Source organism: Taurulus bubalis (assembly GCF_910589615.1).
Source record: "Taurulus bubalis genome assembly, chromosome: 6".
NCBI classification, from domain to species: domain Eukaryota; kingdom Metazoa; phylum Chordata; class Actinopteri; order Perciformes; family Cottidae; genus Taurulus; species Taurulus bubalis.
The window spans coordinates 3679000-3692985 of NC_136594.1; the positions used below are offsets into that span (position 1 = coordinate 3679000).

At 44.3% G+C, this 13986-nt stretch overlaps 3 protein-coding genes across 3 annotated transcripts; 2 read left to right on the top strand and 1 right to left on the bottom strand.

Annotated features, from left to right (window-relative positions):
• Positions 1–321: 321 nt before the first annotated feature.
• Positions 322–3735, top strand: LOC306738084 (beta-1,3-galactosyl-O-glycosyl-glycoprotein beta-1,6-N-acetylglucosaminyltransferase 3-like; the record flags this gene model as incomplete). Its single annotated transcript, XM_079219913.1, has 2 exons — positions 322–1180; positions 3161–3735. The coding sequence occupies 2 exons, from the start codon at positions 322–324 to the stop codon at positions 3733–3735; spliced, it is 1434 nt and encodes a 477-aa protein (XP_079076039.1).
• Positions 3736–6194: 2459 nt separating this feature from the next.
• On the top strand, positions 6195–7841 carry LOC306738085 (E3 ubiquitin-protein ligase TRIM21-like; the record flags this gene model as incomplete). The annotated part of the gene is made up of 1 exon (XM_079219914.1): positions 6195–7841. The coding sequence occupies one exon, from the start codon at positions 6195–6197 to the stop codon at positions 7839–7841; it is 1647 nt and encodes a 548-aa protein (XP_079076040.1).
• A 4044-nt stretch (positions 7842–11885) lies between these two features.
• LOC306738086 (zinc finger protein RFP-like) lies at positions 11886–13713 on the bottom strand (the record flags this gene model as incomplete). Its single annotated transcript, XM_079219915.1, has 2 exons — positions 11886–12461; positions 12544–13713. 2 exons carry the CDS (start codon positions 13711–13713, stop codon positions 11886–11888), a joined length of 1746 nt encoding a protein of 581 aa, XP_079076041.1.
• Positions 13714–13986: the final 273 nt, after the last annotated feature.

Here is a 13986-nt window from a genome sequence, read left to right on the forward strand (position 1 = left end):
ACCCCGTCACTAATCGTCATCGGTATGCTACTTTCTTTAGTTTTTTGGGAAACTGCTTTTAATAGGCAGTCATTGCCTGATCTCAAAATACCACAGCAGTTCTCTTTAGACCTGCCTGGATGCTTGGCTATCATCAGTGGAGACGCAGAGGGGAGGAAAGGCGAATTAGAAGTGCTTCTGGCATCCAGGAATCGACAAAGTGCTTTATCTGAGGACTTCTACCTTAATCTGACAAAGGACTGTCCATCTTACATTGAAAAGAGAGGTTTCATTACAGCGCCTCTCAGTGAGGAGGAACATCATTTTCCCATTGCCTACTCCATGGTGATCCATGAGAAGATTGAGATGTTTGAGCGACTCCTACGAGCTGTTTATAATCCTCAGAACATCTACTGTGTGCATGTGGACCAGAAAGCTACGAAAGGATTTCAGAAGGCCGTGGAGGCTATTCTTTCCTGCTTTCCAAATGTGTTTGTAGCCAGTAGATTAGAAAAAGTGGTATATGCCTCATGGTACCGAGTGCAGGCCGATTTGAACTGCATGAAAGATCTGCTGAACTCACAGGTCAAGTGGAGGTACCTGCTTAACACCTGTGGGACAGACTTACCCATCAAAACCAATAGAGAAATGGTTCAGGCACTGAAGGCCCTCAACGGGAGAAACAACATTGAGTCGGAGGTAACCGAAGACTACAAGATACTCCGGTGGCAGTATCATTTCAATGTAACCACCACTGGGGTCATCAGGACAGACGTGAAGAAAAGCCCCCCACCCATTCGCATCCCCATGTTCCAAGGAAAGGCCTACTTTGTGGTCACCAGGGCCTTTGTGAAACATGTGACGCAGGACAGAGAGGTTCAGCAATTTATGGAGTGGGAGAAGGACACGTACAGCCCTGATGAGCACTTGTGGGCCACTCTACAGCGAATGCCCTCTGTTCCTGGATCAATGCCTGCCAACATCCAGTATGATGCTTCAGACATGCAATCCATCGCTCGCCTGGTGAAGTGGACTTTTCTAGAAGGAGATGTGGAAAATGGAGCCGCGTACGATCGTTGCACAGGTGTTTACAGACATCAAGTGTGTGTGTACGGAGCAGGTGACCTTGGGTGGCTCCTGAGACAACATCATCTATTTGCAAATAAGTTTGATCCTGAGGTTGATGATACTGCTATTAGATGTATAGAGTCAGTTCTGCGTTTGAAAGCTTTAGGCTATGACCCACTGGGAACAGATTAATCATATCATAAGAACGAGCAACTGAGTAACAACAATTACAGTGAAATAGAACCAGCAGCCACAGTCGTGTTTGTACAGAGCACACATCAGTGTGCCAAAAATCAAAAACATTTTAGACATCGTTCTGCTGTTTAATCTAGGGAAGGGCAAACTTTTCAAACATTATTGTATGTGTATAAAACTCTGTTGAACTATTTCTCTGAGTCAGACCTCCTAACCATCTGTGGTGAAATAGCTTTGTCTATTGAATTGAATTATTCCAAGTATTTGATTAATAAATGCTTAAAGACATCACATCGCATTTGTTTTCTCTAAAGGAGATTGAAAAGTTTAATTTCCATTACAATTGCCAATGAGGATGGGATTGGACGAGCAATCAGGACTCAGTCGGACGACAGAAGTGCACTACTAGATAGCTGATTCCTCCCGGAAGGTGTGAGGCTGTCCTCAGACGGAGTTTTGAGATTACCGCTCCAATCCTGGATTTGGGAAAAAGAAATCCACAGGGTGAGAAATCATTTTGGGATGTAACAGACACTTGGAAGGGCCGCAACTTGTAATCTTGCACATTAGGCTGCTGGACAGGCATGTCCTGGTATGCTTGTCAGACTGAGGGGAGTGGCAGGCGACAGGGTGGACCCCAGAGAAGGACCGGCTGACGCATCTGAGCACAAAGGGTGAGTCAAATTCTGATTTGCATTATGACAAACTTGTGCAAGCGATGCACACATTACTAATGAAATAGACACCACTCACACCCACATATCAAATATATTTGAATGAAAATTAAGGTTTGGAAAAATGGCTACGTCATGTTAACGATCAAAGGTAAAGATGTTCCATTTCTGGTTGACTCAGGAGCCACACTCTCAGTTTTGTGCACTTCTGCTTTACCTGTCCCTCCTAAGAAAAGTGGCAGATATTGCAGAACGCTTGGCTCAGTAGGTGCATCAATTAGTGAACCATACACAAAGCCTTTGTCTTGTACATTTGATGACATCACAGTAAAAACTCATGCCTGCTGTCTGATTGATGCCCTATACATTTGTTGGGCAGAGATTGAATGTGCATACTTGGAAATATTCTCCCCACTGACGTTAGTCCCACAAAGGATCCTGGGAACCTGTACAGTGAGAAAGATGACAACTTGTGTTTAATCAAAACATACACACCAGCAGTAAATGCTTTGGTGCACCATCAAGCACCTCACGTTTCTAATCAACACACCATTCTGTCACTCATTCCTCCAGACACATTGTTTTACATTGTCGACTTGGCTAATGCATTATTATTTTTTTTGGCTTTTGTTTTTCTGCACCTGTGCACAAGGACAGTCAATTTTGGCTTGCTTCTCATTTACAATAAGAAGCTATACCTGGACCAGGTATCCTCAGGGGATACTCAGAAAGCCTGGTGTATTTCACAGTGCTTTGAGAGACAATCTGGCTGGTTTACACTTACCAAATGGTTCTGCCTTGCTACAATATGTTGATAACATCACGATTTGCATTGGAGCAGAGGACGATGTGGTGGCTGATGCTCTGTCCTGTGGGTGAGGTAGTTTTATTTGTGTATAGATATATGACTATAGGGAGGGTTAATGGGGGTTTGTTGTGGCCAAACGGTGGTTTGAGTCTTATGGGAGGTGGTGCTACATGTGTCGTTGTCTCCCTCTCTTTCTCGCTCACCCTCCCTCCCCACCCCCAGGATCCGTGCAGGTGTCACCTGTGATCCTGCTTACAACTGAGGGCAATCGGCTGATTAGGCCTGAATGAAAATAAATCTGAATGAACAAACAATTCAGAGCAGAAATGTACAGAAACTGGACCCAAATGTGTAACCCCTGAATAATTGAGGTAATATTGAGGTAATATTGCTGATTTGACCACCTCCGTCCCAAGTCCCCGCTGCCGCCCTGCAGCCACTTCCGACACCGGGTTCCCCACTGGCGCCCCGACCTGTCCCGGAGTCCCCTTCATAGTCCCGGTCCCCTTCAGTGTCCCGGTCCCCTTCCCCTTCAGTGTCCCCTTTCCCTTCAGAGTACCGGTTTCCTTCCCCTTCAGGGTCCCGTTTCCCTTCAGAGTCCCGGTCCCGTTCCCCGCCGGAGCACAGCTCCGACTTCCGTCCTCCAGCACGCCACCCGAACTGTTTCTGCCCGACTGGTGGCCGTCCATATCCCCGCTGCCGCCTCGCAGCCGTCCCATGTCCCCGCTGCAGCCGTCCCATGTCCCCGCTGCCGCCCTGCAGCCGTCCCAAGTCCCCACTGCCGCCCTGCAGCCGCTGCCGACACCGGGTTCCCTACCGGCGCCTCAACCTGTCCCGGAGTCCCCTTCAGAGTCCCGGTCCCCTTCCCATTCAGAGTACCGGTCCCGTTCCCAGCCGGAGCACGGCTTCGACTTCCGTCCTCCGGCCCGCCCCCCGGACTGGTTCTCCCCACCCGGTGGCCGTTGCACATCCTGCTCCTCTAATTGTCTGATTGTCTACCCTGTCTGCTAATTGTTTCCTGCTGTGTCTAATCACCTGCCCCTCCCTGGTGTATTTAAACCCTGTTTGTCTTGTGGCCGGTGTGGGATTGTACTGCGTGTTTGACTACTGTGTTTGTCCTGTCGGATTCCTGGGTTTTTGTGAGTCTTGTTCCTGTCTGCTTTTTGTTTGCTGTTTTTGTTTCTTGCTCCTTTCCATGTTACTCATTAGTTTTTTGTAAATAAATATTCTTTTTTAACTGTTGCTTTGGCGTTTGGTTCCTTTTCCGTACCCCACCCCGTAACATGTGTATCACTAAAATCATGTTCATATACCTGAAGGAGGAAAGTGCAGGACTATCTTTCGGAGGGGTATGCAACATGATATATATATATATATTAATATACTGAATTGTATGTAAAAGATGTCCTTATTATGTCAAAGTGTTGGAATAAATGTTAAATATTGAACTGCAAGGTAGTAATGCGTGATACCTTTTTTTGCATTGAATCTTATGGGGTTGTTTGCTGACATTGACTAGATGGCCCTACCAGAAATAATTGCCACCACTGTAATATAATTGTTCTCTAAGTCTCTGTTGTTTTTATATTCTACCCTGGTGGAAAACTGTTTTCCTCTGAAAGAAGAATGAAGTTGATTTAATTAAAATGACATTGTGCTTGAAATGTTTTGTCACTTTTGCGGGGAAGTCGTTTTTATACATTATGGATTAAATATTCTATAGATGTTGAAGACCTGAGGAAGTTCACATTTAGAGCTATTTAATTTCTTGTATTTGTAAATATACTTAGCCAGTAAAGACTCTGCTAATTATTGTATTGCCAACAACACAAACGCAAAGTCTTAATTTTAAGGTAGAGAGTAACATGGAGGGCAACTTATTTTAAATATATAATCTTACCGTTTAATATCTGTACTTTGAATTATAAATATACATCATCAGAATCAGCTTTATTGGCTATGTGTGTGTACATTGCTCTCGTCGTACATGTGTACATAAATATACAAATAAACAAGAGAAATATTAAAAAAGACATTAAAGACAACAGAGGAGAACACAGAAACTGAGCATCAATGTTTTACCAAGTGATCGTATGAAAAGACTTGTTTATAATGAAAAAGCCCATGTTAATGATTGACCTGTTAATCTGAATATACACAGCAGTACATGTAGTGAATGCCCTCATGGTCCTCGCTCTGAATGAATCCATGAGGAGCTAGGAAAAGACAACCGCGATGTTTGACACCGCCACACACTTCTAGAGGTCATGAGGCGACCGAGGACAGCTGTCAACATCAGAAACACACCTGACCCCGTATCGTTTACCATGCTGTGAGGACGCAGCTTCTTTGCCGTGTCATCACCATTCATGTTTATAAAACCAATGTGGTGATGGTTAAAACGTTAACGAAAAGCACAACAAAATGTTTTTACTTCAAAATAAAGGCTACAAAATGTTCTTTCTAAATGAACGCATGGTGTTTCCAAAGTCAAGTTTAGGATAATCAGCAAAATGGTCTAAACAATTAGACTTCATACAGGGAAACAATACCTCCTTCTGAACATGATCCAGAGGTCAAAACTGTAAATAACTACAATGTTCTTCTCCTGTTTTCTACTCATGCTTTAGTCTCAGCCACTTCAAGACAAATTGATGAATAGTTAATAAATGGAATTGTAAAAATCCACCATAAAACACATCTCAGTGCTGAGTTCATGGTCATATTAGTTGTTGCAGGACAGGAGCTCATGTTGAAAACTCATGTTGACCGAGGACAAGTCAAGTGTTGGGGGCCCATTAAGTAGTCCAAAAATGACCATACTATATTTCATGGACTTGTCCGGCACCGTGGAACTGAACAAAAAGTATTATTATTTATCTTCCATTTCTCACCTGCTTCCCCTCAAAAAATATATATCCAGAAATAAGTGAGGTACAGTATGTTCACCTCATGTTGAGCCAGGTTACAAGTCACTCAAATCATGTCTAAACATGAAAAAACCTCACCAACAGATGATGGTTCAATAAGAGGCGGAGCAACACTGGAGAGGAGAGCTCCTACGTCACACTCCAGAAACGAGAGTTCAGAGTCTGAGTGGCAGAAACACTGCAGTCGAGACAAGTCTCTGCTTTTCACTCAAAGACAATTCAAAGTGACTTCATCAGGTTTTCCTCAACAACACAACAGAGTCTCTTCCAAACACTGGTGAGTACATCTGATCATATTTACACCTTTAATCACCAGGATTAACACTAAACTTTACCTTTACTCAGGCAGGAAGTTCCTCTCTGATCACTTCATACCTGATGAATTATTAACAATACAACTGTGTCTGTCTGTCCAAAGTCCACTACACAGAAATATTGTGTATACTAAGTATAGTTTGGTATACTTAAAAGAACAGTGTTCACACAAACAAATCTATTTTAAATGAAATGTTCTTCTTTTCTTCCCCAATGAGTGTAGATATGGCTGCTGCAAACGATCCATCTGAAGATCAGTTTCTGTGCTCCGTCTGTCTGGATGTGTTCACTGATCCAGTCACCACACCATGTGGACACAACTTCTGCAAAATGTGCATCAATGATTACTGGAATATCAACAACCAGAACATGTGTCCAATGTGTAAAAAGGCTTTCTTCTCAAGACCTAAACTGCGCGTCAACACCTTCATCACTGAGATGGTTTCTCAGTTCAGACAGTCGGCTCAACAGAAAGCCAGCAGCAGCAGCTCAGAGCAACAAGAGTCCAAACCAGGAGAAGTTCCCTGTGACGTCTGCACTGGAACCAAACTGAAGGCCCTGAAGTCCTGCCTGGTGTGTCTGGTCTCCTACTGTGAGACTCACCTGGAGCCTCATCTGACAATGTCAGGCCTGAAGAGACATCAGCTGATGGACCCTGTGGAGAACCTGGAAGGCAGGATGTGTACGAAGCACGATAAACCTCTGGAGCTGTTCTGTCAGACCGACCAGACATGTGTCTGCATGCTCTGCACTGTGCTAGACCACAAGATGCACGAGTTTGTTCCTCTGAAAGAAGAATGTGAAGGAAAGAAGATGGAGCTGGAGAAGACAGAGGCTGAAATTCAGGAGATGATCCAGAAGAGACGACTGAAGATTCAGGAGGTCAAACACATAGTGGAGCTCAGTGAGGAAGATGCAGACAGAGAGAAAGCAGAAGGTGTTCAGGTCTTCACTGATCTGAAGGAGTCTGTTGAGAGAAAACTGAACGAGCTCATCAATACGATAGAAGAGAAGCAGAGAACAACAAAGAAACAGGCTGAAGACTCCATCAAAGAGCTGGAACAGGAAATCTCTGAGCTGATGAAGAGGAGCACTGAGGTGGAGAAGCTCTCCCTCTCTGAAGACCACCTCCACCTTCTCCAGAGCTTCCAGTCCCTAAACATCCACCTCCCACCACCCACCAAGGACTGGACAAAGGTCAGTGTTCCTCCAGCATCATATGAGGGGACTGTGAGGAGAGCTGTGTCTCAGCTGGAGGAGACTCTCAGTGGAAAGATGAAGAAGATGGATAAAGATGAGCTGAAGAGGGTCCAGAAGTTTGCAGTGGATGTGACTCTTGATCCTGATACAGCTCATCCTCAACTCATCCTGTCTGATGACGGGAAACAAGTACATCATGGTGATGTGAGCAAGAATCTCCCAAACAACCCAGAGAGATTTACTAGTTGTGTTTTAGTCCTTGGAAAGCAGAGTTTCTCTGCAGGTAGATTTTACTTTGAGGTTCAAGTTAAAGGAAAGTGTGAATGGTATTTAGGAGTGGCCAGAGAGTCGATCAACAGGAAGGGAAACATCCCACTGAGACCTGAAGATGGTAACTGGACTATATGGTTGAGAAATGGAAATGAGTACAGAGCTGCTGCTGGTTCTTCAGTTGTTCTCTCCCTGAAGTCTGGGCCTCAGAAGGTGGGGGTGTTTGTGGACTATGAGGAGGGTCTGGTCTCCTTCTATGACGTAGAAGCTGCAGCTCTTATCTACTCCTTTACTGGCTGCTCCTTCAAGGAGAAACTCTTCCCATTAGTCAGCCCCTGTTGGAATGGTGGTGGTCAAAACCCCACCCCTCTGATCATCCGTCCCGTCAATCAAACTGCCTGATCTGTCTTTTCTTTAATAATCAGCAGTTTATCAAACACTGAAGCATTGCCGGCGAAAGCATAAACATGTTGAATTAATCTTTCCACATTATGTACACAAAGTGAAGAAATAAATAATGATATATATGTGTCATTCATGGTCACATATTCAGTAACATGCTGTGAACTTGTTGTCATCTTGATTTCTTTATGGCGTTGCTTCTCAAAGATAAATGTATAGATTTGTTTACTGGTGTATAGTCAACAATGCAGTGATGAATAATATTGCTTGTGGTATGTAAATTACTGGCTTTGGATATTATTGTGCTGATTCATTTTTGTTTGCATTTTTGGTTGGCTTTTTATTTTCTTTCATTATTTTCTTGTGAATGTTTTACATGAAGCACTTTGGATGTCTGTTCAGCCCGTGTTTGAATACTATAATTACCAGATTACGTTGATTTAAAAGGTTTCCTAACAAGTCCATGACAGATAGTTTTCATCAAGCAACTTAGTCCTCAGCTTCGTTCCTAAAAGACAGAAAAGCTTGATTTATGTCAGTGACTAAAACAGATCCTGAAAAGTGAATGACAACATGTTTTGTAATGAATGAAATGACTCTGCTGTAAAGTATCACTGCAGTAAAATCATGTGCAGAAGAAGAAACTGTTTGTTGACGTTTTTATTTTATAACTGCAGTCTTGTCCATAAAATCCCCAAAGTTGTGTTGTGCTTCCCTCCTGTGACCAGTAGATGTCAGCACAGACTCATCAGAGAGGAGCGTTTGTTAAAGGCTTGAACAGACTGCACACTATTCAACTTCCTCCTCTGACTCACAACAAATATAGATAAGAAGTAAGTATAACATGAGGAGGTTAGAGCTTTACAGTGAGCTGAGCTGTGACTGCCAGTGAGATTGTTGCAGAGCTGCATTGGACTGTGAAGTGACACAAACATTACATTTAGCTGACGCTTTTATCCAAAGCGACTTACAATATGAGGACAAACTCAGAACAACAAGAATCAAGAAAGTACAATTTATTCAAGAAAGTTAAACTACAAAGTGCTATGAATAAGTGCCATTTAAGTGATACTAAAGTGCTGCTTTCTTTATTCAAGGTATAGTCGAAAAATATGTGTTTTTAGTTTGCGGCGGAAGATGTAGAGACTTCCTGCTGTCCTGAAGTCAATGGGGAGCTCATTCCAGCATCGAGGAGCCAGGACAGCAAATAGTCGTGACTTTGTTGTTTAATATGGGACTGACTTCTTTTTGTGAAAAGGGTTCTGGTGGCTGCGGGAAGAGGAAGATAAAAAAGGAAACACAACCTCCCAAACAGAGCTAGCGGGGCTTCTGCTGAAGAGGCGGGGCTTCTACGTCACTAATATTTAATTCAGCATGTTTGAAACTGAACAGAGACAGTTTAGCTGTTTGTACTGTCTGTGAAAAATACCTTGGTTTTACTTTCATATTCCTTCGTTCATTTATATTCCAACCTTGTTAATAAAGTAATACTATGAACCAGGTTGTTTATGTTGTTAATAAAGTAATACAAGGTATTTTTTTTACTATTCGACTGCAGTTTTTAAAACCCCACGTTTTGTAGAAAATCCCGATTTTTAGTGAAATCGTAATATTTAACACGATAACGTTGTGCAATGAAGGTTTAATCTAAAGAAATAGCAATGTTGTTACAGCATTTTTTGACAACGTGCCATAAAACGCTACTTAACGTAAACAATCATGAAAAGCTCATAATTATGCGACTAATTAGAGCGCGATAAGTTTTGCCAGAGTTTCCGACTCGCCTCCGCCATGTTGAGAGCTGTGGTGAAGCAGCAATCGAAATACCCCAAATCTCCTATATTGCACTTTTTAATATTTATGCTCCTTGACATTTGTCTTGTGATATTTTATTTCCTTTGTTTCATTATTTCCTGTCTCTTTGGTAGTTGTAATTTTAACTGCATGTTTTGGCCAACGAGCTGAGTGGATGTGAGGTTTTTACCAACATTTTGGGGATCCTGTCGCTATAAAATCCATTAGTCGGGTACTGTGATGCAGGTGGTGGAGGATTGAAACACAGAACGGTGGAACTCCACTTCCTGTCCCGGATGGTTGCTCACCTCATCACACCATTCAAGTATAGCAGCTCCCACAGTGAGTGTATAACATTGATCAGGTTGAATAGTTGCTGCTGCTCTCCAGTGCCTGTGGCCTTCGTTGCATCGTATCTTACATTGGAAGCTTTTTATATCCACTCTGAATTATTGATGTAAATGCATGAATAAATTCCAGTATTTATCAATAGGGTCTTGTTATATAATGATTGGCCACCAAGGGGCGCCATTTCCCTGCCATCTGTGGTCGGGTGAGGACCCACGTGTTCAGTGTTATAGGAAGGCCTCAGACTCAAACCTGTAAGCCTGAATGTAGCTGCAAACATCATTTCATATTCGTGCTGACCGTCATGACTGGGACCATCCTCGGGCCTTCTGGGTGGATCCTTGCCCACCTGGACGAATATAAATCCCGTGGCTGATGGACGAGGGGCCCTGAAGGCATCGTGTGCACGTGTTAAAGTCACTTTGCATGCTGTTGAAGTGCAATTTGAACCCTGTCGGGTGTTTTAACATAATAAACTTGAGTTCATCAATTTTAATTTCGCCAAACTGTATTTCTTGATTGACTGCAGTTCAGCCTCGACACCACTAGGTGGCGGAATGTTGAGACAACTAGAACGTTGTGGTACATCAACCTTTAATGAACTTTCATTTCTCAGATGAATCAGAGGAAATATTCAAGTTGAGTTAACAGGTGAACTTTCATTTGTTATAATGGATTTATAGGCTTTATTGAACGCAGAGATTTCAGATTGCGGTTGTAAAACAGTACTAACACATATTGTGAGGGAATAATGAATATTTATAATTTAAAAGTATACTGAGCACATGTATTAAACAGTATCATAATAAAATTTGATATAAAAACGACTTCCCAGAAAAAGTAGCAAAACAGAGGGAAACTATTTATATTTCAATTTCTTGTCAATAAAAAAAAGGATGCAACTTTTTCTACTACAAAATAATCTTCACCGTTAGTCCTTTTTATAAGAGATGAGCTCTTCTGTCATCTCAACGCTGTGATGATGATGATGATGAAGAAGGGACACACTGAAAGCACAGATCACTTTATATTAATACCATTTAATTTAAAATGGTTCATAGCAGTACAACAATACACACCCAATGAATTCAGTTTTTAAAACACAAACTACTTTCACTATGTTGTAGCTTTAGTGGCGTTAAAAGGCACTTCTCTGGTCTCTGGGTCATTTCCATCTATTCACACACCGCCGCCTTGCCCAATGACGTCGACATGGACTGGAGAGAGCCGGGGATCGAACCGCCGATCTTCTGATTGAAAGAACAATCCGAAGAAGTATTTATGTGAATGTTATGTGTGTTTCTCCAGGAGAGCATCGTCTCAATTGCGGAGATTTTCGGTCACGGAGCCGGGGAGACTTTCGGTTGCGCAGCCGCGAAGAGGGAGATTGCAAACGGGGAGATTGGCGGTTGCGGAGCCGCTGAGATTTTTTGTTGCCCAAACGGGGAGATTGGCGGTTGCGGAGCTGCAGAGATTTTCGGTTGCGCATCCACGAAGATTTCGATTGCGGAGCGGCAGATATAGCCGGCCGCGGAGAAAGCCAGACATTTTTCGGTTGCGCAGCCGCTTACATTTTTGGTTGCGCAAACGGGGAGATTGGCGGTTGCGGAGCCGCTAATAATTTTGGTTGCGCAAACGGGGAGATTGCCGGTTGCGGAGCCGCTAATAATTTTGGTTGCGCAAACGGGGAGATTGCCGGTTGCGGAGCCGCTGAGAATTTTGGTTGCGCAAACAGGGAGATTGCCGGTTGCGGAGCCGCTAATAATTTTGGTTGCGCAAACGGGGAGATTGCCGGTTGCGGAGCCGCTGAGAATTTTGGTTGCGCAAACGGGGAGATTGCCGGTTGCGGAGCCGCTGAGAATTTTGGTTGCGCAAACAGGGAGATTGTCGGTTGCGGAGCCGCTAATAATTTTGGTTGCGCAAACGGAGAGATTGCCGGTTGCGGAGCCGCTGAGAATTTTGGTTGCGCAAACGGGGAGATTGCCGGTTGCGGAGCCGCTGAGAATTTTCGTTGCGCAAACGGGGAGATTGCCGGTTGCGTAGCCGCTGAGAATTTTTGTTGCGCAACTGGGGAGATTGCCGGTTGCTGAGCCACTGAGAATTTTCGTTGCGCAACCGGGGTGATTGCCGGTTGCGGAGCCGCTGAGAATTTTCGTTGCGCAAACGGGGAGATTGCCAGTTGCGGAGCCGCTGAGAATTTTTGTTGCGCAACTGGGGAGATTGCCGGTTGCTGAGCCACTGAGAATTTTCGTTGCGCAACTGGGGAGATTGCCGGTTGCTGAGCCACTGAGAATTTTCGTTGCGCAACCGGGGTGATTGCCGGTTGCGGAGCCGCTGAGAATTTTCGTTGCGCAAACGGGGAGATTGCCGGTTGCGGAGCCGCTGAGAATTTTTGTTGCGCAACTGGGGAGATTGCCGGTTGCTGAGCCGCTGAGAATTTTCGTTGCGCAACCGGGGTGATTGCCGGTTGCGGAGCCGCTGAGAATTTTCCTTGCGCAAACGGGTAGATTGCCGGTTGCGGAGCCGCTGAGAATTTTTGTTGCGCAACCGGGGAGATTGCCCGTTGCCAGACGTCATCAGACAGGATGAGTTCAGGATGAGCTGTATCAGGATCAAGAGTCACATCCACTGCAAACTTCTGGACCCTCTTCAGCTCATCTTTATCCAGCTTCTTCATCTTTCCACTGAGAGTCTCCTCCAGCTGAGACACAGCTCTCCTCACAGTCCCCTCATATGATGCTGGAGGAACACTGACCTTTGTCCAGTCCTTGGTGGGTGGTGGGAGGTGGATGTTTAGGAACTGGAAGCTCTGGAGAAGGTGGAGGTGGTCTTCAGAGAGGGAGAGCTTCTCCACCTCAGTGCTCCTCTTCATCAGCTCAGAGATTTCCTGTTCCAGCTCTTTGATGGAGTCTTCAGCCTGTTTCTTTGTTGTTCTCTGCTTCTCTTCTATCGTATTGATGAGCTCCTTCAGTTTTCTCTCAACAGACTCCTTCAGATCAGTGAAGACCTGAACACCTTCTGCTTTCTCTCTGTCTGCATCTTCCTCACTGAGCTCCACTATGTGTTTGACCTCCTGAATCTTCAGTCGTCTCTTCTGGATCATCTCCTGAATTTCAGCCTCTGTCTTCTCCAGCTCGACCTTCTTTCCTTCATATTCTTCTTTCAGAGGAACAAACTCGTGCATCTTGTGGTCTAACACAGTGCAGAGCATGCAGACACATGTCTGGTCGGTCTGACAGAACAGCTCCAGAGGTTTATCGTGCTTCGTACACATCCTGCCTTCCAGGTTCTCCACAGGGTCCATCAGCTGATGTCTCTTCAGGCCTGACATTGTCAGATGAGGCTCCAGGTGAGTCTCACAGTAGGAGGCCAGACACACCAGGCAGGACTTCAGGGCCTTCAGTTTGGTTCCAGTGCAGACGTCACAGGGAACTTCTCCTGGTTTGGACTCTTGTTGCTCTGAGCTGCTGCTGCTGGCTTCCTGTGGAGCCGACTGTCTGAACTGAGAAACCATCTGAGAGATGAAGGTGTTGACGCGCAGTTTAGGTCTTATGGTGAAAACCTCTTTACACAAGGGACACTGGCACCTGTCACTGATATTCCAGTGTTTAGTGATGCACATTTTGCAGAAGTTGTGTCCACATGGTGTGGTGACTGGATCAGTGAACACATCCAGACAGACGGAGCACAGAAACTGATCTTCAGACAGCAGATTGCTGGCAGCAGCCATATCTACACACTGAGGACAAAAGGCAAAGTGTGACTAAAAATGATTTAAATACATAATGAATCATTAGAATTTCAGTTTAATTTGACTTTACTTCTTGTAAGTCTTCCCTTAAGGTCATCTGACCATGTGTCATAATGAAATGAAAAGAGTAACTTCCTGTTTGACATAGCTGTGAGTTTTGTGTTAAGTTATTGAAACACAGTAAATATCATCAGCTGTCACTCACCAGTATTTGGGTCAGCTGTGGAGAAAATCCAGACAAGCAAAGTGTAA